This window comes from Thalassophryne amazonica, chromosome 3 (genome assembly GCF_902500255.1).
Source record: "Thalassophryne amazonica chromosome 3, fThaAma1.1, whole genome shotgun sequence".
Lineage (NCBI taxonomy): Eukaryota > Metazoa > Chordata > Actinopteri > Batrachoidiformes > Batrachoididae > Thalassophryne > Thalassophryne amazonica.
The window spans coordinates 145,854,982-145,882,112 of record NC_047105.1 but is presented as its reverse complement, the minus strand read 5'-3'; the positions used below and the strand labels follow the sequence as shown (position 1 = coordinate 145,882,112).

Sequence of the window (27,131 nt, the reverse complement as noted above, 5' to 3'; positions counted from 1 at the left end):
TATTTCGTTAACATTGCCACTCGGCACAGAAGCACTTTGCACTTTCTACTGAATGTTGCCAATGATCGCATGGATATAAATGATGGTGTTTTTAATCTGCTTGTAACAAATAAATTGAAGAAAACAGACCCTTTGAACTGTTTGTAGTGCCTCATCTCTCTTAGCTTCGCCTCTCAGTGACTCTGCTGTCACCTTCACCATGATTAAATCTAACGTTGGCATGTGTTATATTAGTGAAATGTTACAAAAGAGGAACAATCCATTCAGTCCAGAGGTTAGCCATTGCTTTCAATCACATTCAGTTCCTCAAACCAAATGCTTGCACTTTGATTCTGCAAACCATCGCGATGGAAATGAGACATTACACCAGTTCTTGTTGTGAATGTAGACTTTCAACTTTAATTCAAGAGGTTTAACAAAAATATCACCTTAACCATTTGGGAGTGACTGAAATTTTTATAAACAGTCCCGTTATTTTCTGAAGCCATAAATTGAACAAACCAAATACAGTTTAACCCTCAAGTGGCCAAGTGGGGCCATTTATGACACCGGGCATATATGTTTGTGCACCATTCATCCAACTCAAATGGGAACAAGGTTTCCTACCGTGAATTTGTCAATCTATTTGTCCTGCATGTGCTCATAGAATTTTGCAAGGATCGGCCAATCCATATGCCAACTATAATTCAAACTTGTGTGGGGTCACTGATGAGCCCAGTGAGATCTATGAGATGTTCAACATTATAGCTTCAGATGATATTGCAATTTGCCAACGCTAATCATATTTTAACTGTTTTGCAGGGAAGCCAACAGACATAGAAGAGCAAGATTTACTGCTGCACAAGCACTGAGACTGATTCTTGATGCCCAGAGTGAGGATGAAAATAGCTCCATTGATGGAGATGCAGCCAGCGTATCTCTGAGGTAACAGACCACTCTGATATACAATTTTATGGAATATTGTGATGCTGTAACTATCCTACCACGTTCTAATACATACTGTACTCAGTGAAATTTCACTTTCATGATGTAACAGACAAGGCAATCACTGTGTTTTTGCCTAGTTTTTGTCAAAATAAATATGAAATTCCATACCTAGATAATGGAAAACTATATTAGGGAGTGAACTAAATATGAAGAATCTTAAAAAAATCCATCATATAGGCATATTCCAATATAAAGTCAATGGGGTCATAAATGACCCCTCGGCCATATTAGTCACTAAAATAAGGGTTAATAATCACAAAGCTGTTGAGTTTGCGGCTGGTGAAGCAGATGTTAACTGAAAAATACCTCAAACTGACTTTTTTTTAAAAAGAAATTCAAGGTGCCTTTTGTTGTTTTTAACAGCAGAAAATCAGAATGGAAATAAATGTACTTTACATCCAGAAGAAGGTTCAGATGTGATGGACTGAGACCTCTAACAAAGTATTTTCTATTCCTTGGCTGACACATATTTTACTTCTATGTATTTTTTAAACCTTTTGTCCTTTCCAGTTTGTGTTTACTCAAGATGTTTCCTCAGTTCTAAAGCTTCTGCTGCCATCTCCTCTTCTGACCTCCACTTGGAAGAAACGTCCTCCTCTTCTTGATCATGCTTCTGCAGCTGGAGAGACAAATGACAGCAGAAAACATCAGAACAGTGTGGTGTCTTTATTTCTGCTTCAGTTCTTCAGAGCGGTGGAGTGCTGAAGTCCAGGACAGTACTGGACAATCAGGACAGTCAGGCCAGTACTGGACAATCAGGACAGTCAGGACAGTCAGGACAGTGGTCTCATTACAGCTGAGGACTGTCCCAGCTCGGACTGGGGTTGGCAAAAAAAAAAAAAAAACCCCTACCCAGCTTGACCCACATAGGTTTGTTCTGAAACTGAGTGGTGCAAATCAGAGGTAAGCAGGACTGTTTTCTATCCAGGTGGGTTGAGCCAGATTCAAGCCAGATTTGTCAAAGTCTGAATGTAAATTTGGACAGAATCTGGCTCATTCGTGGATCATGACGTCAACCTTCCTCGATCAACAACGGCCTTGTCACTGTGGCAGTGTCAAGTAAATCGAACTACCTTCTGTCTGTGCATCGCCTTCTCGCCACACACACATACACATGCACACAGACTGAATTCATCTTGAGCTGGATTACGTTTGGACGTGTTTGTAGGATGAAACAGATTTGAAAACCAGGTGTGAATGCTATCTGGGTAGAAAGGGATCCGGATTTAATCTGGCTTAAGGCGGATTGCTAAACCGAGTCTGGGTCTTCATCTGCTGTTCCATCCTGCCATCACTCACATCTTCATTATTTTTAAATTTCATCCCCATTAAAATGAGACTGACAGCTTGTGGTGAAGACATCAGCGACATCTTCTTGGATCTAGAAGACCCCTCCCAGTTACACACGTTATTTTTTGGAGGGTCCTGTTGTACGATTCCATCGTTACGTTGTGTGTGCAGATCACATTCGTTCAGCTGAGGTTGAAACTGAAACGATCTCATGTATATTCAGTATTTATGTACTTATGAATGCCGTCTGATGTCTAAGATCCCGTCACAGCTGGTGGTTTGTAAAATATTCTGCGTGATACCAAATACAATTCAAATACAGGAAGTTCCTTTGATGTTCTTGCGTGTCCATGATTGCTGTGTAAAAGGGTCGATAATGACTGGGCCCTGCGGGACAGACGGGGTCAGAACCTCTTTAGTGAAATCAAGAGGAAACACTGATGCCAACGACGTCTGCAGCCGTCCTATGAAGCCTGAATAGATGTGACATCTGAAGCAATAAGTGTTTCATCTTCTCGACAGAGCAAACATGAAGAAGGCAACAACGACAGACACATCAAACGCACGTTACAGAAAACAGGAAGACATTCATGGTGACGCCTTCAGACGATGAGACAAAGAACAGTCAACTTTGTCTCTGCGCTGGTTTTCCCTCGTACACAGTTGTCGTCTGCATCTTAAGAAACATTCTAATTGTGTCTTGATCTGTTTGAAACACGAACACGACGATGCTGCAGTCAGACGTGTTTGTTAAAGACGAGGTCAGCAGCATCAAACAAATCCTGACTGATTCAGCTTATTCATTCATTTCATCTGAAAATATTACTATTAAAGCTGCTTCTGCTAATAACAGTTACATTTTTGTTCATGATTTCTTTATTGTGGGTTAACGAGACAAAACCAGGAGCCTCATTTCTAAAAACACTGCGTAAGATTCAGCCAAAAACGTCTTTATACCAACACCTCTTTATAACTCACATGCTGCGTCGAACATTGCTTATGGTCACTGGCCTCATGCCCCGCCCTCGACACGCCCACAATCAACCTCAAACTGCTGGTCCATGAAAAACACCTCATGAATATTCAAATATCCACATGACGCCTGAAATGTGGACTTATTGTGGCAAGAGAAGGAAAATACCCCTTCTGAAGCACAAAGCAAGGCACCGTGTGCGAACGCAGCAGAGGGATGCTAACATACAAAAAATCTACACAGTGGCAACATTACTTGTAAGAGGACCCACTTTTGAACCCCAACCATTCACAATGACCGTTCACTCATGGTGCTGTGTGTTGTTGTCTTACTGCCTGAAGTCAAATATGGCCATCAGGTATTGTGAAGACTTTGTGTCCATCCATCCATCTGTCTGTGCTCAGCAGGAGTCCAGTCCTGCCAGAGTTTGAGTGCCAGAGTCCTCAAATTCAAGGGAACATTCTTGAGACACAGACTTTGGACAAGTTCAAAGATGGCTGACCTTGACCTATTTTAAGACTTCAAAAGGTCACAGTCTGTGTCCTATGTTTATGGTCATACGGCCGAGAGCATTTTAGCATTGCATTATATTTTTTCACATTACTATGACTGATAGACATGTCCAATCTGTCAGATCAGTATTTACTGTCAGGAAATGATACAATCAAATATTTTTTTCAATCTCAGACTCACTGGCTCACTCATTTTCAGAAACAGAAAAAAAAAAATTCAATGACCACCCACTTTACACTTTTTGGGTTCATAAAGGGTGTGTGTGTGAGAGAGAGAGACAGACAGCAACCAGTTGCAACAAAAAGCAGCGCTGTGATGTGTGTGAACCCAAGATGGACACAGACACATGGGTCATGGGCCAGAAGTGGGTCCTTTGCAAACCCCCCCCCCCCAACTAACTCAGCAAAACCAGGTTTATGTCTGAGCTTCTGGATCTAATAAACATGGATTTAATTGTCAAATTGAAAATATTAGAATGCAAAGTTTCTGTGTAGGCTCTCAGTTGTCCAGGTGGTTTCCATAGTAGAGAAGCTTGAATCTTCGACTGGACTGGGTTGCTTGACGTGAGGACATTTCGCTTCAAATCACAGAAGCTTCCTCAGCTAAAATTCTTGCTCTGGTAGTCTGACTTCTGTCTTGACTCTTGTAGAGAAGAATAAACCAGAAGCCAACAAAAGCTGGATTTTTAACCTAACCAGACCCCTCCTACCGAGAGGCAGACTGCTATAGGCTAGTGACTAAACAATAGCTCTAATTAGCACCTATTGTGCACTCTCCTAATGATGGATTGGAAGCCTCCCCTGATGGCTCCCTTGACGACTCTCCTGATGACGTGAATGACTCATTACCATGAACAAAAGACTGAAACTGCTTAGACCTGAGTACCCCATTGTAAACAGGGGACAAAGCGTGTCTCAGACCCCCTCCCCGGTTAAGACTGGGTTTCAACTGTTTTACAAAGAATGCTTCCTTGACACCTCTCTCAAACCATTTCTTCTCTCTGGTTAAGATTTTAACTTCCTTGTCCTCAAACGTGTGGTTAGTGTCTTTCAGGTGGAGATGAACTGCAGACTGAGATCCACTGGCGACCTCTCTGCGGTGCTGGTATAACCTCTTGTTTAAAGGTTGCTTAGTGTCACCTATGTAGTGTTCATTACAGTTTTCCTGACATCTGATATAATACACGACATTGCTCTGTTTGTAACTAGGGATCCTGTCCTTAGGGTGAACTAATTTCTGTCTCAAGGTGTTAAAAAGGTTTAAAGTAAACTGGGATTTTGTACTGTCTGAAGATCCTCTGTAGTTTTTCCCCTACTCCTGCTAAATAAGGGAGAGACACGCCTCTTCTTCTTGTCTCTGTCTCCTGTCTATCTGGTCTCTTTGTTTTCTGGGACTTCTGCACTTTGTCCAGGGACCATCGTAGGTACCCACATACTGTGAGGGCTTTCCGTACAAGTTGTTGTTCTTTAGCCCTTCCCTCTGTAGTTGTGGGCACCTGTAGGGCTCTGTGTTGAAGAGTCCTGATCACCCCGAGCTTGTGTTCAAGGGTGTGGTTTGAGCCAAAGAGCAGATATTGGTCAGTGTGAGTGGGTTTTCTGTAAACCCCTGTCTGGAGCTGCCTGTTCTCTCCAATCGTAACATCACAGTCCAAGAAGGCTAAATGGTTGTTTCTGGCATCCTCACGTGTGAACTTGATATTGGAATCCACCAAATTGATATGTTCTGTAAAGTCCTCGACCTCCTGTTGCTTGATTTTAACCCATGTGTCATCGACATATCTGAACCAGTGACTGGGAGAGATGCCCGTGAACGATGTCAAGGCTGTCTTCTCCACTCGCTCCATGTACAGATTGGCCACAATGGGGGATACCGGGGACCCCATCGCACAACCATGGATCTGCCTGTAGTAATTCCCCCTAAACAGGAAATACGTGGTGTTAAGACAGATCTCCAAGAGTTGGCAGATGTGGTCTGGTTTGAGTTTAGTCCTTTCAGGTAGAGACACATCCTCCAGCAGTCTCTGCCTCACAGCTGAGACGGCCTCAGCGGTGGGGATGCAGGGGAACATCGAAGTCACATCAAATGACACCATAGTTTCATCTGCCTCCAGCTGCAGGTCCTTGATCTTGTTCACAAAATCTTGTGTGTTCTCCACATGGTGGTCTGAGTTACCCACTAGAGGAGCCAAAATCCACTTGAGGTGCTTGGCCAAATTGTATGTGATGGAATCTGTGCTACATACAATAGGCCTGAGTGGCACGTCCTGTTTGTGGATTTTGGGCAGTCCATAGATGCATGGAGTGGCATCCCCCGGGTACAGTCTGTAGTATGTCTGCCTGTCGATGAGTCCCTCTTTCTCCAGGTTTTGGAGGTAGCTAATGATTTTCTTCTTATAGCCACTCGTGGGGTCTCTCTTCAGACGTTCGTATGTACTGGAGTCACTGAGCAAGTTGTTGATCTTGGCCTCGTAGTCCAATGTGTTCAGGACCACTGTGAATCTGCCTTTATCCGCTGGCAGGATAAGGATGCTTTGGTCCTTCTGCAGTGCTGCCAAAGCTTTCTGTTCTTCTCCTGTGATGTTGGACGGAGGAGGCTTAGCACTGTTAAGCACTGCTGTGACTCTTAGATGGAGGTCCCCAGCTTCTGACTGACAAACTGTTATGTTTAATGGCTGACTCTACTAGACTCTATTAGATAATGGTAATACACTGCATTACAGTTTTAAGCAGGAGGCAAAGTTTTGATAATATTGCTCCAGTTCTGGCCTCCTTTCATTGGCTTCCTGCTCATGTGAGGTCACATTTTAAGGTTTTGTTATTAACATACAAATTCCTTCAGATAAAGCCTGTGTTCTGTTTCTTTTGGATGCACGATGGTCAAGATGATGTAAGCAGGTCACAGAGCTTTTATTTTTTTTGTATTTTTTTTTGTGTACCTGTTGTGTGGACAAAAAAAAATCTTATCCAGGTACATACATTCCAACATTACAGCACATTCTGCAGCGAGAGCCACTTTCCCAAATGTAATCGGAGCTGTTAACTGCACACATATTGCTGTAAAGGCGCCATCACATGATGAATTTGTTTGTGTTAATAGGAAACATTTTCATTCCATCAATGTTCAAATCATGTGTGATGGGCAAATGGAGGTTAGGCAGGCTGGAGGCTGCACGGTGCACGATGGGGGACCTGCTGGGTTATCTGTGTAATTGATCAAAAACCAGCGTGGACACATTTGGGCATGTGTGCTTTCACGTGTTTTTTTTTTTTATTATTATTATTAATATGTTTTCTTTTTCTTGATGGTGGAACTCAAGATGCGCCTCTTAACAAGCTGCCGACTGTTTTCAGTATTTGTCATTAAAAGCGTGTGTCATGTTAATGGCACACACTGTCAGCCGCCGTGCACCTAATACCTTTTTACTTCAGTGTGTGCGCACAGCTCAATTCAGCATTTACACAAACAAACGTACTTATTAAATTTCCATTTTACATGACAGCGAGCTGAGAAAACGAGATCAAACCACGGTTGTTGTTTCTGCACGTTTTCTCTGAAAGTTCTTTCATTTTTAGACACAACACAGAGATGATGGTGGACATCATCAAACACACAACACTCTACACTTATGGTGCCGTCTGCACGACACAACCAGACTATTGCAATACATTTGCATATTCAGATGGAGGCTTGGACAGGGAGCAGTTTGTGCATGTGCACGTGTGCTTGATTCCACGTTCAGGGGGATGTACAAACCAAACATGCGTGGATTCATGCCTAATCACACTTTGATACATCTGAATATATTTGTGCTTATGCCTGATTCAAGGTTTTGGCATACGGCAACTTTTAGTAGAAAGCCAACGCAACTCTTTGTACATGAGGCACCAGTTCTTTCCATCTGATTTACTTTTGCTTTGTTCTCTGACCAAGGGTTTGGCAGATGACGAGTGTGATTTTCCTTTTTCCAACATGCTTGCTCAGACATTGGGTATGGTTAGACCTTATCCTTGGAAAGGGACTTGGGATGACTTATGTTGTGATTTGGCTCTATATAAATAAAATGAATTGAACTGAGTTACTGGGATCCTCAACAATGGATTGTGCCCAGAGAACCAAGCAACATGACCACCTAACATCGCTAATGCTTCCTCAAAATGTAAGTTGTACATATGCCTCAGCTGAGTCTTCCTAAGTAGCTATTCAGTGAACACAAAATCATTCCAGTGGTACCCAAGAGACATAGGACCAAACTCAACTCAGCTTTATTTATAAAGCACTTTAGCAGCCACAACTGAAACAAAGTGCTGTACACGGGGTCATAAAAAGACAACAAACAACCAACAATAAAAGCAGCAGAGAACAAATAAAAACAAATAAAACAGAGAGAGGTCTCGTGCTATGTTAAAAGCCAGTGAATAAAAGTGGGTTTTAACGTTGGTTTTAAAAACAGACAGTGAAGAGGCCAAATGTGCACACGTAGAGCATTCCAAATTTTAGGAGCAACATCTGAAAATGCTCGGTCCCCTCTGAGCGCTTGCTTGGACCTTGGTACCTCAAAAAGCAGCTGATCAGCTGACTGGAGGCAGCGTGCAGGGGCATAGGGGTGAAGAAGCTCAGAGAGGTGGGGTGGGGCGAGGCCATTTAAAGATTTAAGACCAAATAAAATGAACCCTAAAGTGCACAGTCAACCAGTGGAGGGAGGCCAGGATAGGTGTAATGTGCTCCCTCTGTCATACTCCAGTTAGCAGACGAACAGCAGATTTCTGAACTGGAGACGTGCAAGGGAGGACTGGCTAACTCCAAAATAAAGTGCATTACAGTAATCCATCCCGGAGGTAATGAAGGCATGGATTACTGTTTCAAAGTGCTGATGTGCGAGAAAAGGCTTCACCTTAGCAAGCTGCCTGAGGTGAAAGAAACTTGACCTAACTACTGCACTAATTTGGTGATCCAATTTGAAATCACTGTCCATCTTAAAACCTAAATTAGTGACAGTACTCTTTGCATAAAAATGCCAAAGGACACAAATCAACAGGGGAGGATACACAGGAACTGCTGGGGCCAAACACAATCACCTCTGTTTTCCTATCATTGAAATTTAGGATGTTTAGGACCATCCAGGCTTTAATATCTTCAAGACAGCAGGAGTTTGAGAGAAAAGGCATCACTTTTCCTCAGGGGGACATATATCTGGCTGTCATCAGCATGACAATGAAAAGCAACACCATGTTTTCTGGGGATAGGCCCTAGGGGAAGCATGTACAGAGAGAAAAGCAAGGGTCCTAAAATTGAACCCTGTGGGACCCCGTATAAGAGCACAGCAGAGGAGGATTCACAAACCCCAAGACCAACACACACAGTCCAGTGCACTACCACCAATGCCCACTAGTTGCTGCAGATGATTTAACAAGATACTGTGGTCTACAGTACCAAAGGCAGCAGTCAAGTCGAGCAGGACAAGAACAAGATAGTTGCTACTATTATTTGCCATTAAAAAAAATTAAAGGGCCGTTTCTGTGCGATGCAACATTTTAAAAGCAGACTGAAAAATCTCCATGTTGTGTCTATCCAAAGACGGTAAAATCGCCAAGCACCTCTGACCTTTGACCTCGTAACATAAGATCTTCCTAGGTGTTTCTGGATCTCAAAGGCTGAGGGCCCAGAGACAACAGTGCTAACCACTAAGCCACCATGCTGCCCTCTCAATGAGAACATTCTTTTAGAGTTTATGAGCTTTTTTGGGGGCTTTTTTCAGTGACTTTCTCAGACTGACAGACACTACAGACACTTGCAGAGAGAGAAACACACTGACATCACAGGACCATGTGATCTTCTCCAGCCTGTAGAAGGGGCTGTGAGTGAAAGATCATTTAGAAGGAAGAATGAAAGTACACCTTAGAAGTAATGTCAGGAAGTGGTCAAATGAAGTCCCTGTGACATTCTGCTGCTCAGTTCTTGATAGAAATATGATGAACAGCTAATTTACCCACCAGTTAATCACCCCTCTTAGTCCAGTCTGCTTGAGGTTTCTTCCCCAAATCACCAGAGGGAGTTTTTTCCTTACCACTGTCGCCTGTGTGTTTGCCCTGGTTGTTGGTGAGGTTAGACCTTACTTGTGTGAAGCACCTTGAGGCAGCATTGTTGTGATTTGGTGCAATATAAATGAAAATAAATTGAATTGAAATCTTACCAAAACTTGAATTAACCATACCATTTACAAGAATAAAAAAAGCAGCAAAACATTAAATACTCCTAGTTGGCAGGATCTTAAGGAAGTACAATATTAAATAATAGACCCCAGTCGACCCCTGACAAAAATAAATTATGCATTTGACTGAAGTCTGTAAAACCAGTGCAATCAATGGAACCTGGATGTGGGACCAGCTGAAGTGGTATGTATATTCTTTTCTGTTGCCATGGCGACCAAAAAAAGTAACTTTATTAATTTGATATATTTATGTCAACAAGAAAGCCAGCCTTAAACATCATGCAACATATTTCAACACTGTAAGATTATAAACACTAATAATGAGCCAAGAGTTTTTTTTTTCCTCTGAAGCAAAAAATATCAAGTCAGTTGCACATTGTTATTATGCCTGGAAAAAAAAAGTCTTCCCACTGATAGAATTTCCTATACTTTTAGGCTGAATCTCAGTTCTACCCCTTGGCCCTTCCCCTTCCACCTTCCCCTCCATTTTGCACGGGCACGAGAGACAGAGGGCTACAAACCCCTCCATTTGGAGTGAATCTGGATGCACACTCCGTTTGGAGGGGTAAGAGGAACTTACTGCTGTCTCCGAAAAAGCAAACATGGTGCTGAAAGAGCTGCACAAATGAAGCGGCTTTTATTACAAATTACGCTGTTTAGAAAGTTATAACTTTCCAAAAAACTTTACAGGCAGTTGTCTATGACAGCAACATGTATGTTGTTGGATGCATGTTGCGTATACTGTCGTTCAGAAGAATATCGTAACGTCGCTCGTGCACTAAGGCATACGTGTCAACCTATACGGATTGTCCGTAAATTATACAGATTTTTCAGAGTTTCAGAGTCATACGGACGTACAAATAAAGTCTTACGGATATTCATGGTTTGGTCTGCAGCGGTTCTGTAATCAGCTGTTTCTGCAGCGCGACTCCACTTTGATGCGTGAACCAAATGAAGCAATGCTTCAATCCACTAGCTCGTTGGTTCTTTGATTCGCTGCTCTTCAGAAAAGGCAAGTCCACTTCTTAACCCCTTTCAAAGCCATTAAAATATTGTGAGTCACTTTTGTGTGGATTAAAGTCACTAACTGGGACTCTTGTCTTGTTGTAGTCAAGAAGCGAGAATCGTCCTCCATTCTGTTGTCACAGCTCCAAATGCTGCGCGGCTCTCTGCTTGAGAAAGAGTCCCGTCGGAACAACTTCAAAACGAATTGCCGCTTTAAATAAAATGACACCTCTTTAAAACGTTGTATTACAGACAAGAAACAACAGTCGACTAAAATGTTTTTTTCCTCCCAAAGTGAGACATCCTGTGTTCTTTATGAATTACATACTGACGCGCAGCACAGTCAGCTGTAAGAGCTCAGCTCAGAGGTATGGAAAGACATTCATGCCAATAATGTCTGAACGGAAATGCTTTTGACAAAAACTACAGATTTTGTTTATCCCTATTTATGTCCAGAGATCAATGATCCACCATGCAGAATTTATTATGTCCAAAGTTTAAGGATCCAGTGACCAATTTCATATTTATTTACTTTATTCAATTTATTTTTCATGGTTTTATTAATGTATTTCCATTAGTGACAGACAGTTCTTGTTTCTGTAAAAAAATAACTAAATTTAACACATTCAGTTCGATAAAATTCAGCTTGACGCATGAATACTAGATCCCTATTGTTTGAAATTCAACTGTGGAGGAAAAACTAATGATCCTGACTTTAATGTCATTGTGGCAACTCATAATTTGTGGACAAAAACCCAGTTATATGACACCGCTATGCGGTTGTGTGTACTGTAATAAAAGTGATTTTGGTGCGATTTGGAGGTTATAAGGATTTTGTGTTGATTTTATGGATTTTCTCACTTGGTTATACAGGTAGACCCTCAAAGGGGTTGAGTGTATGCTGAGGCGTTATAATGCATATACACACGAACGCTACGATAAGACACTTTTATATCTCACAATGGAGAAAATCATAAAAAAGTTGATTTATTTCAGTCATTCCATTCAAAAAGTGGAACTTGTATACATTCATTGCACACAGGCTGATATACTTCAAGTGTTTATTTATTTTAAATAAATAAAGTGTTTTCCTGTTTTATCATTAGTATTTTATATGATTGTGTGTCTTTTTTTATTCTTTTTATTATTTTACTTCTTTTACTTCATGTTTTAATTTTTATTGTGTTTTAATCTTATTTCATTTTATTCTGCTTTTAAATGACAGTTGTGAAGCGCCTTGAAGCAATTAGTTGTGATTTGGCGCTATATAAATTAATAATTTATTATTATTATAAATTATTTTAATTAGTAATGAATTAATTACTAATCAATTTTCAGAGTGGGTTTTTATTGTGGACAGTCTAAGGCACACCTGTGCACTGATCATGGTGTCTAATCAGCATCTTGATATGGCACACCTGTGAGGTGGGATGGATTATCTCAGCAAAGAAGAAGTGCTCACTATCACAGATTTAGACTGGTTTGTGAACAATATTTGAGGGAAATGGTGATATTGTGTATGTGGAAAAAGTTTTAGATCTCTGAGTTCATCTCATACAAAATGGGAGCAAAACCAAAAGTGTTGCATTTATATTTTTGTTGAGTGTAGGTATTCACCACAGCCATTTCCATCCTTTTTGCAAAATCAACTACCATCTGTCCTTCCTCATTCCTATCCTTGATACCATATCTACCCATTACTTCCTCATCACCTCTGTTCCCTTCACCAACATGCCCATTGACGTCTGCTCCTATCACCACTCTTTCATGCTTGGGCACACTCTCCACCACCTCATCTAACACACTCCAGAAATCTTCTTTATCCTTCATCTCACAACCTACCTGTGGGGCATATGTACTGATGATATTCATCATCACTCCTTCAATTTCCAACTTCACACTCATCACCCTGTCAGACACTCGCTTAACCTCCAACACACTTTTAACATACTCTTCCTTTAAAATGACCCCAACACCATTTCTCTTCCTGTCCTCACCATGGTACAACAACTTGTACCCACCGCCGATGCTCCTACTTCCTGCTCTTACTTCCCTTCCACTTGGTCTCTTGCACACACAATATGTCTACCTTTCTCCTCTCCATCATATCAGCCAGCTCTCTCCCTTTACCAGTCATACTACCAACATTCAAAGTCCCCACTCTCATTTCCACCCTTCTAGTTTTCTTCTTCTCCCGCTGTTCGTGGCAATGTTTTCCTCCTCTTCTTCGTCATCTTCGCCCAGCAGTAGCCCAATTTCCACCGGCACCCTGTTGGGCAATAGCACCAGTGGTGGACGTTGTTTACCCAGGCCGCGACCGATCCGGTATGGGAATTCGATTCTGAGTCTGCATAGTTGGGTTGGCTTGTTTTATGCCGGATGCCCTTCCTGATGCAACCCTCCTCATATATCTGGGCTTGGGACCGGCACTCAGAATGTTCTGGCTGCACACCCCATGTGGCTGAGTTATTGCTATTATTGATTAATTATTATTATTATTATTAACATTAATTACTAATTAATTAATTATCAATACTATTAATTATTATTATTATAAATTACAAATTAATTAAATTAATTTACATGACATGATTGCGATGCATCGAAGAAATCTGCGACTTCTTCTATTTCTTTGCATTTACGCAGAGAGGCGAGAAAATAAAAAGAGCAAACAGGCTACTGCAACAAGTTGCATTTCGGTTGCCATGTTAACAAACAGTGAAGATGGCAGTTTGACATGGCCAGTTTTTTTTCTCCTAAGGCGGAGGGGTGTCTCAATTCATAGGGCTAGAGGTATACCCCTTCACCTTACCCCTTGTTTTAAAGGGGTAGGCGTAGGGGTAGGGCCAAGGGGAAGGGGAAGGGGTACAAAAGAGAATTGAGATTGGGGTTAGAATGTTATTTCAGTTGTCTCTTAAAATTAAATAATGCACAAATTATAACTGTGTTCATACACGCCTGTGTGACCGTGCGTCTCTCAAGACAGCAGGTGGATGGTTTGTGGTTCCCCATTTTATGTTTGGTTCGTGGATTTTTTTTCCGGTTTCTGGGTCTTTCATGTTATGTGTGAAGGGGCCCTAAGCTGTGACATCATGACATTATAAGGGTGAAAGCTCAGTGAGGACACACGGGAGCTTTCTGTATGTTATCAAGGCTACTGAGGGCAGAGCATACACCAATTTTCACCGTTTTACAATTTTTTTGCCATTTTGACTGGACTATTAAGTATATTGTTGCTGAAATGAAATTCTAAACCTAAACTTTAAAAAAATTAAACTCTATCACAAGAGCCTCAGCGAAGACTTGAGCTCGACGTGGACGTCGCATGTGATCCTCCGCCACGAAGCCTGTTAAAATGTTTCACTTCACATCCTCATTATGCAGGTAGCTGCACGTGACCCGAGGATCAGAACTCATTTCATCACTGCTCCCTGACATTCAACAAGACGGCATAACAAAGGAAGCGATGAAGTGCTGGCCCTGAGGGCGTTGGGTTAATGCATGCACTGTGCTTTAACAAGGTGCGTCTACCATCATTAGGTACAGACTGAGCGCCTGTGAATGAGCGCGGACCCACACATTTGTTACTAATGATTGACTGAAGTGTCTGCAGAATGCATAACATATGGAAATTAAGACTCTTTTTCTTCCTGATGTATGGACACACCTTCTTTGTAGTTGCACAGCTGTGGTCTGAGTTGACTAACAAGTGTCCCTGTCAGCAGGACACCGGACAGAGAACCTGAGGCAGATATGAGTATGTTATTTACACTTGACATAGTTCCAAGACAACATCATACAGTGATGCTCAGAATTATTGTTTAGTTCAGCATTTAAAATATGTTCAGAAATAAATTAAATAAATTAATGCAAATCTGCAACTTTTATGTGTTGCATTCCTAGTTATACGAGTTCACGGTGGAGCAGAGAAGTATTTTATTAAAAACTATAAATTTTCTTAATTGCTGAGTACAAAACAATAAACCATTAAACTTATTTTCATTGTGGTCCTCAGAAAAAAAAAACAAAATAAAAAAATAAACAAGGCAAAGAATGAACAATCCATAAAAAAGCACAAATAAAAATGGCACTACACTACCCAGTATTTCTCCATTTGTATTTTTCTATTCAGTGCCCATTTTTCTATATATAGTGGAAGAAAATGGATGGATGGATATCCAGTGCCCATTTTTCTGGACAGAAATACTGGGAGCTGAAAGGGTGACTCCTTGCTCCCCCCCATGGACAATTTATGACTGTTTTTCATGTGTTACTGGACCTCATTGGATCTGCTGTGGCAACCCCAAGTGGAAAAAGGGAGAAGCTGAAAGAACTCTCTTTTTACTGGACCTCTTGGTTCTTTTCTTGGATTACTTGCCTGCCTGCCCCCTCCAGCAAAGCAGCTGTAAATAAAGACTGTGACTTGTATCTACTAGTACTTAACTCTGCTTTGGGATCAAATTTGTTACAACAGAGAAGTAGCCTGAAGGACTTTAGTATACTAACAATTTCCTGGAGAAAGATTATGCATACTGGAAGCATGTCCTTTGGTCAAATGAGATGAAGCTAGAGTTCTTTGGACACAGAAATGTTGCTGATGTTTGGAGAATGAAGAGAGAGGTGTATAACCCAAAGAACAGTGAGGCATGGCAGTGGGAGTATTTTGCTGTGAGGACACTTCAGTGTGTCTGGAACTGGGAATCTCCTCAAGGTGGAATGAATCGTGAAGAAAGAAGGATGTGTGAAGATTTAGAAAGAAAACCTCAAGCAGTCAGCAGCAAAACTGTGTCTGGATCCTCAGTTTGTCTTCCAACACGACAACACCCCAAAACATACATGACTCCTGGTGAAGAACTTCCTCTATAGAAGACCAACGTTAACTTTACTGACTGGCCTGCACAAAGACCTGACTCGAACCCCAGTGAAAATCTGTGGGGTGAACTGAAGATCACGGTCCACACCAGAAGACCATCAAATCTGGAGGAGCTTGAGAGGAATGTTCTGGGATTCCTCAGGAGACATGTCTGAGACTTGTTGAAAACTACAAGGTCTGTTAGAAAAGTAACGGACCTTTTTATTTTTTGCAAAAACTATATGGATTTGAATCATGTGTGATTGCATCAGCCAAGCTTGAACCTTCGTGCGCATGCGTGAGTTTTTTCACGCCTGTCGGTTGCGTCATTCGCCTGTGAGGACGCCTTGTGGGAGGAGTGGTCCAGCCCCCTCGTCAGATGTTCATTGTCAAGAAATTGGCTGATCGACTGCTGCTTTGCTTCATCAAAATTTTTTTCAGAAAGTGTGAGAGACAGCCAAGTGGAAACCATTTGGAAAATTCAGATGGCTTTTGATGAAGATCTTATGGGGATCACACAGAATAAGGACAATTGCAACTGGATTAAAGATGGCCCACGTCCACAGACTACCAGAGAAATGGCAAGACAGCTGGTCATAGCACTTTTTCGGCACATTCCACTGTTACAGGAGTTTTTGTAATGGAAAGAGGAGCGGAGAAATTTGCCACTGAGCCGCTCATGGCGCGGGACGAAAGCACCTCTGTGTTGGTCTCACAGGACAAGCCCTAACATGCCCAGCTCTTGCACCATTCAGAAAATTCAGACGGCTTTCGGTGGCTTTTCAGTCGTGTGACTAGCCGAGAAATTGTGGACGAGCTGGACATGCCACAACATGTCCTGTGAGGCTTCATCAAGGTGTTGCTTTTTGTTCTGTGCCCTGCGCCTCCGTCCCGACGCGCGAATTTCTCCGCTCCTCTTTCGATTACAAAACCTCCTGTAACAGTGGAATGTGCCGAAAAAGTGCTATGTCCAGCTGTCTTGCCATTTCTCTGGTAGTCAGACGACGTCCAGGATCAACAAAGCGTTCACTTTGGAAATGATCTGGTCGTTTGAGCCTGTCGATCCCCGCTCGGTGCGCGGCCCGCCATCCGCCGCTGTGGGCCGTCTTTAATCCAGTTGTAATTGTCCTTAATCTGTGTGATCCCCATAAGATCTTCACCGAAAGCCATCTGAATTTTCCAAATGGTTTCCACTTGGCAGTCTCTCACACTTTCTAAAAAAATTTTGATGAAGCAAAGCGACAGTCGATCAGCCAATTTCCGGACAATGAAAATCCGACGAGGGGGCTGGACCATTCCTCCCACAAGGTGTGCTCACAGGCAAATGACGCAACTGACAGGCGTGAAAAAACTCACGCATGCGCACGAAGGTTCAAGCTTGGCTGATGCAATCACACATGATTCAAATCCATATAGTTTTTGCAAAAAATAAAAAGGTCTGTTACTTTTCTATCAGACCTCATACAACAAACAACAGCAGGCTGTTATCCAGCAAAAAGGACTCACAGCTGACCGTTAACATCAGGAGGAACATCAGGAGGGCTAATCATTTTGACACTGGTGGTTTTTGGATTTTGTGAAATAATTCTGTGTGCAAAGTAAAATAATGTGAGCATCCAAAATAAAAGTAGGCTGCCGGTACTTACCACTGTAACGGGGAAAATACAACACCCAAGTGTGAGATTATATAGACACTAGCATGTTGCCTGTGGGGATCGAGAGTGGGTAGTATTTATAAAATAGGTCGCTGACATTTTTCAAGGGTGGTAATAAATTGTGCAAAGTTCTATAATGAGGAATGGTGTGTGAGTCCACAATGTTTTTAGAACCTTAGACCTCAACAGTTTTTAGAAGAAGACCTCAACCAACAGATAATACCAACAGAAAACAGAATCCCAGGGAAGACTGCAAGGAGGGGAGGAAAATAGGTGAGGCATAACGACTCCGGGACTCTCTTATGATCCCTGCAGCAAGTAACCCCTGAATATGATGCCTAAGGTCATCCAAATCAGCAGGAGCTATGGGACAAGACCACTCATGGAATGGGGTACCATCCCACAAATCAATATGATGCTCCGCCCCCTTAGCTACATCCCATTCCTCCACTGAGAAAACTTTTAAATGTTCTGACAACTTTCTCTGCAACCTCTCCTTTCATTCTTCACTAATGGGAGAATCCCCAAAATCCAACAAAGATGAGTCCAAAACTGGAGCAGTGCTCCCTCTCAGACCTGAGGCATCCATCACCATGTCTGCTACATGCAGATGAGCAATCATCGTCTCCATGGGAATAGCATCTGCTTTAATGACTCATTACACAACAGCTCCAACAGCACCAAAAATTGATTCTTATCAAGCAACATTGAAAACAACACACTAGGCTGGACCAAAACACAAGCAGGAAGGGCAACTGACACGGCCGTTCCGTAATCAAATCAAATCAATTTTATTTATATAGCGCCAAATCACAACAAACAGTTGCCCCAAGGCGCCTTATATTGTAAGTCAAGGCCATACAATATTTACGGAAAAACCCCAATGGACAAAACGACCCCCTGTGAGCAAGCACTTGGCAACAGTGGGAAGGAAAAACTCCCTTTTAACAGGAAGAAACCTCCAGCAGAACCAGGCTCAGGGAGGGGCAGTCTTCTGCTGGGACTGGTTGGGGCTGAGGGAGAGAACCAGGAAAAAGACATGCTGTGGAGGGGAGCAGAGATCAATCACTAATGATTAAATGCAGAGTGGTGCATACAGAGCAAAAAGAGAAAGAAACACTCAGTGCATCATGGGAACCCCCCAGCAGTCTACGTCTATAGCAGCATAACTAAGGGATGGTTCAGGGTCACCTGATCCAGCCCTAACTATAAGCTTTAGCAAAAAGGAAAGTTTTAAGCCTAATCTTATAAGTAGAGAGGGTGTCTGTCTCCCTGATCTGAATTGGGAGCTGGTTCCAGAGGAGAGGAGCCTGAAAGCTGAAGGCTCTGCCTCCCATTCTACTCTTACAAACCCTAGGAACTACAAGTAAGCCTGCAGTCTGAGAGCGAAGCACTCTATTGGGGTGTTATGGTACTATGAGGTCCCTAAGATAAGATGGGACCTGATTATTCAAAACCTTATAAGTAAGAAGAAGAATTTTAAATTCTATTCTAGAATTAACAGGAAGCCAATGAAAAGAGGCCAATATGGGTGAGATATGCTCTCTCCTTCTAGTCCCTGTTAGCACTCTAGCTGCAGCATTTTGAATTAACTGAAGGCTTTTCAGGGAACTTTTAGGACAACCTGATAATAATGAATTACAATAGTCCAGCCTAGAGGAAATAAATGCATGAATTAGTTTTTCAGCATCACTCTGAGACCTTTCTGATTTTAGAGATATTGCGCAAATGCAAAAAAGCAGTCCTACATATTTGTTTAATATGCACATTGAATGACATATCCTGATCAAAAATGACTCCAAGATATCTCACAGAGGTCACTAGAGGTCAGGGTAATGCCATCCAGAGTAAGGATCTGGTTAGACACCATGTTTCTAAGATTTGTGGGGCCAAGTGCAATAACTTCAGTTTTATCTGAGTTTAAAAGCAGGAAATTAGAGGTCATCCATGTCTTTATGTCTGTAAGACAATCCTGCAGTTTAGCTAATTGGTGTGTGTTTTCTGGCTTCATGGATAGATAAAGCTGGGTATCATCTGCGTAAGAATGAAAATTTAAGCAATGCTGTCTAATAATACTGCCTAAGGGAAACATGTATAAAGTGAATAAAATTGGTCCTAGCACAGAACCTTGTGGAACTCCATAATTAACCTTAGTCTGTGAAGAAGATTCCCCATTTACATGAACAAATTGTAATCTATTAGATAAATATGATTCAAACCACCGCAGCGCAGTGCCTTTAATACCTATGGCATGCTCTAATCTCTGTAATAAAATTTTATGGTCAACAGTATCAAAAGCAGCACTGAGGTCTAACAGAACAAGCACAGAGATGAGTCCACTGTCTGAGGCCATAAGAAGATCATTTGTAACCTTCACTAATGCTGTTTCTGTACTATGATGAATTCTAAAACCTGACTGAAACTCTTCAAATAGACCATTCCTCTGCAGATGATCAGTTAGCTGTTTTACAACTACCCTTTCAAGAATTTTTGAGAGAAAAGGAAGGTTGGAGATTGGCCTATAATTAGCTAAGATAGCTGGGTCAAGTGATGGCTTTTTAAGTAATGGTTTAATTACTGCCACCTTAAAAGCCTGTGGTACATAGCCAACTAATAAAGATAGACCTATCATATTTAAGATCGAAGCATTAATTAATGGTAGGGCTTCCTTGAGCAGGCTGGTAGGAATGGTGTTGTGTGTTAGGGGGCTTGGCTGGACACTGTTTTGTGGTTTTTGTGTTTGTTTTCCTTCCCAGGTGGTTTGGGGCTGATCTCTGGGGAGAATGTGCTGCAGAAGAGTCTCTCACCTCTGTCACGGTGATCTGCTGCACCTGTTGCACTCACGTGCGATTCTCTAATCAGGACGATCTATGACATCTGTGACATTCACGTGCAGTTCTGAGGACTCTCAGCTGGTACCAATGAAGAGATGAAGAACTGCATTTAAGCCAGCAGTGATCTGGGCTTAATTGCCGGAGAATACGACCGTGTGATGACCGCTTGAGGACGCTGAGGGCTGCTCCAGAATCTGACATTGCGTCTGTGAAGGAGGACGAGGGTGAGAGGCAAGCGCTGTCAGCACACGTCAGAGGTGATTATCCCTTAAAAGCTTATCTGTGAATATAATGTGGTGTTTTTGCGCAGCTAAATTTAAGTATTGAAGAAAATTGTCTCGTTTGTTCCTCGCGGCTGTGGCGTGCGGATTGATAATCCTCTACAAGCTGTGAGCAGCTGTTCTTCTGAATTAAGTCTGAAATCAGACCTGAACGTGTTGCTGATAAGTGTGCCTCTAAATAGTTTTTCTTGCTAAAAGTACTGAATAACCTTACCTCTGTTCCTCCTTCGCAGAGTACAGTCTTGGGAAAAGCCACCTGGGGGAGTGTCGGCGGAGCTCCTGAGTCCAGAATGTTCAGGCTCCGATCCGTTGAGGCGCTGGGAGAGCGCGCCACCTCTTCACCCCACCAGACTTATTTATTTTGTATTGCACAGTGGGGAAAAAAAAAAAATTGTTTCTTTTGGAACTGCTTCTGGTTATTTAGCGCTGGGTTCAGTCAGACGCTGGACCGCTCCTCAATCTGCGTCCAGACCATAACAGAATTCTCCGGCAAAACCAGTATGGACCCAGCGGCAGAAGCAGTTCCTTTTCAGAAAAAATTCCAGAAACACCTAGAGATTAATTGGGAGCAAGTACAGCACTTATCGATTCAAATTAAGCAGACAGATGCCGCGGTTCAGCAATTGCTGGTCCTCCGACAGGGGCGACGAAGCGCAGCTGATTATTCTGTATTCTTCGCAGTCCGGTTGGAGTGCAGCTACTGTGAGGGGGGTGTTCATAGACGGGTTGAATCTTTCCCTAAAAGACGAGCTAGTCGTCCGGGACGAACTGAATGATGTAAAAGAGTTTATATCCTTGGTTGGTCGTCCAGACGATCGGATTAAGGAGCATGGACGGAAGAGAGGGTGAGCGTCCGAGCGGGATTTTGTGTCTTGAGGCGCTCCCCGACACAAGTCCGGACCGCCTCTTCTTCGCTCCACTGAGACTCCTCCGATGGGACCTCTAGCTCCTCTAGTGGACGAGCCAATTCAACTCGGAAGGGTTAGAACAGCCATATTGCTCAGGTCAAACGAGCATCAGGAGATGGGATAGTAACATGGCTCCAGGTGTTTTTGGGAAATATGTGGGATATATAAATGGGTGGTTTTTGTAAACGGTTTTTGTTTGTACAGCACTTGAGGTAGTTCTGATGGAGTGAACGGGTTGGCTGATCGGAGTTTGATGGACTCAGGTAAGCGTGAGTTTTTATTATTTACAGTTGTTTAATTTTTGTTAGTGGAGTGGGTCATTTTGTTTTGTTTTTTTATTTCCCTGTCCTCTAACCCCAACCTCACACACTTCTGTACCGTTCGTCTTTAGTGTTGTGGGGTGGTGCAGGTTGATTACTGGGCATTCCCATGAGGACCTCTGCACCTGGGGGGGGTCCAGGGCTTTTTTTTGGATTTGGTTAATTCCCAGTTCCACTCCAGCCTTGGTGAGCCTCTGACCATTCATTGGCGTCACTGAGGTGTAGGGCATTGGGGATATACTCCAGTCGGAGCAGTGGGGCTGATCAGTGCCGTACGCCTTTTCTGCTGCCCACCCCTCCCGGTAGGCTGGAGTATAGTCGGGGGGTCGACGCCGGCCGTCTTGCCGGTTTTCCCCTGCCCTTGGGGGTGGAGCTGGGTTGCGTTTTTCCTGTTGTCTTCCCCGGCCCAGTAGTCCTGAGCCGATTGCCATGACGTGTCTGCCGATAGACTCTGGGGGTGTTCCGGGGTCTTTCGGGGTGCTGGGGAGGTCAACGGGGCTTCCTGTTGTTTTTGTTTGCTCCTGGAGTGGTTTTTGGGAATCCCTGGGGGTTTGGGGTTTTTGTTTCCTCCTGTTTTCCCCCGGGGTTTGATGGGACGGTCCTCTGGGGGGGAGGATGGCTGTGGGGCCGACCGGCCGTGTTAGGCTGGGGTGGGGTTCCTGGGTTGTGGGGGTGTCTCCTGGGGTTTGATGGAATGGTCCTCTGGGGGACGTTAAGGCTCCCGTGTATGCCTGGGGATTCCTGGATGGCTCCTGCCGTGGTTGTTGCTCCTGGGGTTGACGATGATGTCCCCTGGGGGAAGTCGGGCTCCAAATGTTGTGGGAGGGCGTTGTTGTTTTTTCTTTTGATCTGTGTTCTAATGTGTTGGGGGGTTTTTGTTGGGGTTTTTGGGGTTGTATGTTTTTCGTTTCTCCCCGGGGTTTGATGGGACGGTCCCCTGGGGAGGTGTCGGCGTGGGTGTTGTGTTTTTCTTTTGTGTTTTTCCCCGGTGTGCTTCCCTGGGGTGTGTTGGTGGTTTTCTCTGGGGGGGGGATGCTGGGGGCTTTTTCTGTGTTTTTGTTTTTATGTATGGGTTGTGTTGGGACTTTTTTGGGGTTCTTTGGGGGTGTTTTTGTTTTGTTGCCAGCCGGCCTTCCAGCCGCATCTCCTGGCCCTGTTGCCTGCTGTGAACTCTGGGAGCGTCGTCACTGCCTGCCTCCTGTTTTTGACCCCGATGAGAGGGCCGGTTTTCGGGTCAGGTCTGTGCGGTCGCCGGGAGGCTTCCCGTTGACGGGGGGGTACTGTTGTGTGTTGGGGGGCTTGGCTGGACACTGTTTTGTGGTTTTTGTGTTTGTTTTCCTTCCCAGGTGGTTTGGGGCTGATCTCTGGGGAGAATGTGCTGCAGAAGAGTCTCTCACCTCTGTCACGGTGATCTGCTGCACCTGTTGCACTCACGTGCTATTCTCTAATCAGGACGATCTATGACACCTGTGACATTCACGTGCAGTTCTGAGGACTCTCAGCTGGTACCAATGAAGAGATGAAGAACTGGGTAATGAGGGGATGGCAGGGGGAGAGAAGCTGTAGAGAGGTGTGTAAGACTAGAACTCTGCTTCCTGGTCCCAACCCTGGATAGTCACAGTTTGGAGGATTTAAGAAAATTGTCCAGATTTCTAGAAATGAGAGCTGCTCCATCCAAAGTGGGATGGATGCCGTCTCTCCTAACAAGACCAGGTTTTCCCCAGAAGCTTTGCCAATTATCTATGAAGCCCACCTCATTTTTTGGACACCACTCAGACAGCCAGCAATTCAAGGAGAACATGCGGCTAAACATGTCACTCCCGGTCCGATTGGGGAGGGGCCCAGAGAAAACTACAGAGTCCGAGATTGTTTTTGCAAAGTTACACACCGATTCAATGTTAATTTTAGTGACCTCCGATTGGCGTAACCGGGTTGCTGGTGTCACTAACTTCACATTTCTCAAAACAGAGTCGCCAGTAACCAGAGTTTGATCCTCGGTGGGTGTGTCGCCGAGTGGGGAAAAACGGTTAGAAATGTGAACGGGTTGGCGGTGTACACGGGGCTTCTGTTTAGAACTACGCTTCTTCCTCACAGTCACCCAGTCGGCCTGCTTTCCCGGCTGCTCGGGATCTGCTGGAAGGGAACTAATGGCAGCTAAGCTACCTTGGTCCGCACCGACTACAGGGGTCTGGCTAGCTGTAGAATTTTCCACGGGCGTGGCCTCCAAAGCTACGAATAAGCTACACTTATTACAAGTACCATTACTGCTAAAGGAGGCCGAGGAATAACTAAACATTTCACATCCAGAGCAGAAAAGTGCAGGAGAGACAGGAGAAGCCGCCATGCTAAACCGGCTAAGAGCTAGTAGCTGCGCTAAGCTAGCGGATTCCTAAAAACACACAAAGTGAATAATGTGTAAATAATTTAGAGGTGATTCAGCAGAGGGAGTGCTTTAGTTAAGGCATGTGAAGATTACACTGTGAAACAAATCGTTATCTAGTTAACTAGATCAATCTAACTGCGCAGATTAAACAGCTAACAGATACAGCAAAACACCGCTGTGCTCCGGAACAGGAAGTGATACAATACCGCAGTGAGAGCCAACTACCAGTAGAGGCAAGCCTAATAATCTAGTAATCAATATACTATCTCCCACTTGTCAGTTCTCTTTGACTTTGCATATTGCCACCTGCTCTGCCCCAAGAGGAATCACCAGGGGACCAGGCCCCATCCATTTGAGTTCCACCACCGGCAACGACCATGATCTGGTGACAATGGAAAATCAGGGACCGCCACACTCTCTTGATCCTGCACCTGTACTCGAGCAGCCTTACAATACTCCACCCCTTGACACGAAGGACATGACTGACTGAATTGCACCCCTTTGACATTAGTACCCAGCAAAACTGGTACCGAGTCAGACATACCAATGCCAAAATGGATATCAACTCGATTTTCCTAGCCTTTGTCCAATTTAGGCAACTCAAGATCCACATGAATATAACCTTTGTATGGGTAACTACTCTCTGATTCACTAAGGCCCCATATTGGTAAATCAGTCAAAGGATGCAGCGGAATATGAGACAAGTGTTCAGCATACCAACTGTCAAAGACAATCGTAACCTGAGAACCACTGTCCACCAAAGGCAGTGCAGGGGTTTCCATTGATTCTAATTGGTACAATAGATGGAGGTCCAACAAGGCCCTTAGGCAACCTACTCATGGGCATCTGCACACTGCTCCTCCTAACACTTGCTTGAATGGTCTTAGCTCTAGGCTTACTGTCAAATGTCAACTTGACCTTCTGTTTCTGTCATGCTTGTAACAACTTTTGTACCACATGAGCATAATTCTCTGGGGCAGCACACTTAAAGGCCATATGCCCATCCTCACCACACCGATAACAAAAAAAATAAAGAGACTCTCTTTGGACAACAGCTCTAGGTGATACCAACTTAGACATCGCCTCCCTTGACCGGGACACCTCAACAGGCCTATAGTGGGGGGTAATTCACATGATGGAAACTCACTTTTGAAGCTTCACCACTTCTTTCTTTAAAGCTTGTACACATGAGGGGTCAGAACTCTCCACCGGCTTAGATACCGGGGCTGGAACACTAATGACAGTGGACCTAGGCATGACAGCAGCTAATGTGAGCTCCCTCACTCGGTTCTTAAGATCCTCTATCTCTGCCTGCAAGCCTCATACCTCCTGGTCTGCTGTAACCACAGCATTCCTAGAATACACCCCACTCCCAGGTTGCAGTTGATGACCAGCCGCCTCGTGCTCCTCTTCACACCAAATTTTGTTCAACAGCTGCAAAAATGTAGGAGGATTATCCCTACGCTCTAGCAACCTGAGATAAACCAGCATCATATCGGCTCGAGTGGCACCCATAATAAGATGATCCAGATGTGCATTGTCTGCTGCTGTTACCTGCAACCCACCTTTCTGCACCACCCTATTTAGAGGTCGCTCTAGATGCCTCAAAAATTCAGAGAGTATCTCACGTGGATGTTGACACAATGATCTAAATGCGAAATACAGTTCCTCTCCCTTTTTGGGAGTACCAAATATATTCTCAAGTATATTTAAATATTCTAGAGCAGTAGTATCTGGACTATTAAAATGAACAGCATGCAACATTTCCAAAGCAGGACCCTTCACACTTTCCATTATCTTCATTCTCTTCTCCCGTTCCGGATGATCACATTCCTCAATCATCAGCCTGGCTTGTTCAATCCAGATTTCCAACTGCTCCTCCCTCGCTGGGGTAGGTAAAATTCCAGAGAATGTTCATAATTGCCGGTACAGGCTAGTTTAATTACTTTGGGGTGGATTAGCCATCTGCGAAATATTCCCAACAGCTCTTATAATAGCTTCGGGCACAGTAGCTGATAATGGAGCTGTACTGGGGTGTAACTTTACACTACCTTCACCAACAAGAAGATGCAATTCACACTCCACTTCCGTAGGTCAAACATCTCACCACCACCGGTCGAACCCTTCAGGCACCACATCTAGTGGAAAAAGTTTTGCGCTGACCTTCTCCCGACACTCACATAACACCACTAAGCCGTGAGCATTTGGATCATACATCCTCCCTCCTACCCGAACTCGCCCAAATGCTTTCACAGTTTGCAGGGTTTCTTCAATAAAATCCACTTTGGTTTCCAATGGAACATCCTTAACTAAAATCGCATTATCAGGGTCAATACCTTCCCCCTTACACCAGCACATTAACTGCGCCATCTGCATAGTATCAGTCATAATGACCTTGATAAGACAAATACCCGGTCATATTTGTGTCACACTAACTATCAATACTAGTTTACCCGAGTAGTGCTTTCCAGTCTGAAAGCCTACTTCAACTTCGTCCTAGTGGATCTAAAACGAGTGTCTGATAAACTCAAACAGCAACAAGTTCCTATACTCTGAAAGTCCACACCAGCAGGACTACCAACCAACCACAGCTGAACAATTTAGATCTCAGCAGTGCCTCTATTTGTTATGTAGCACCCTTCACACCACTCCATACTACTCATTCTTCAGAATGAGAGGGTGCTTTGGGTCCAATCTCCAATAAAGGGTATCAGGCCCTTCCCAACATGCAGCATGGAATGCTGTCCTGGTAAGTGAATTTTGATTCAGAGAGGAAATGTTTGTTGCCAACAGATAAATTCCTTTATTTACAAAGCACACACATAATTCTACTGTTTTCTGAAATGCAAACATCACAATAATAAAAACAGACCAACACTAATTCCCAACTCTTAAAAACATAAACCCGACATTTCCGACTCA

At 43.5% G+C, this 27,131-nt stretch overlaps 1 protein-coding gene across 2 annotated transcripts in view; it reads right to left on the bottom strand.

Moving 5' to 3' along the window:
* Nucleotides 1-399: 399 nt before the first annotated feature.
* The window catches only part of fhit (fragile histidine triad diadenosine triphosphatase), a 1,159,287-nt gene continuing 1,132,555 nt past the window's right edge, over nt 400-27,131 (bottom strand). Inside the window, exon 6 of one of the 2 annotated variants that reach the window (XM_034167503.1) lies at nt 400-1,606. In XM_034167503.1, coding sequence (XP_034023394.1) covers nt 1,505-1,606 — 102 coding nt within the window. In that variant the 3' untranslated portion in view covers nt 400-1,504. The remainder of the gene's footprint in view (nt 1,607-27,131) is intronic. The other variant, XM_034167502.1, reaches the window with a different exon arrangement.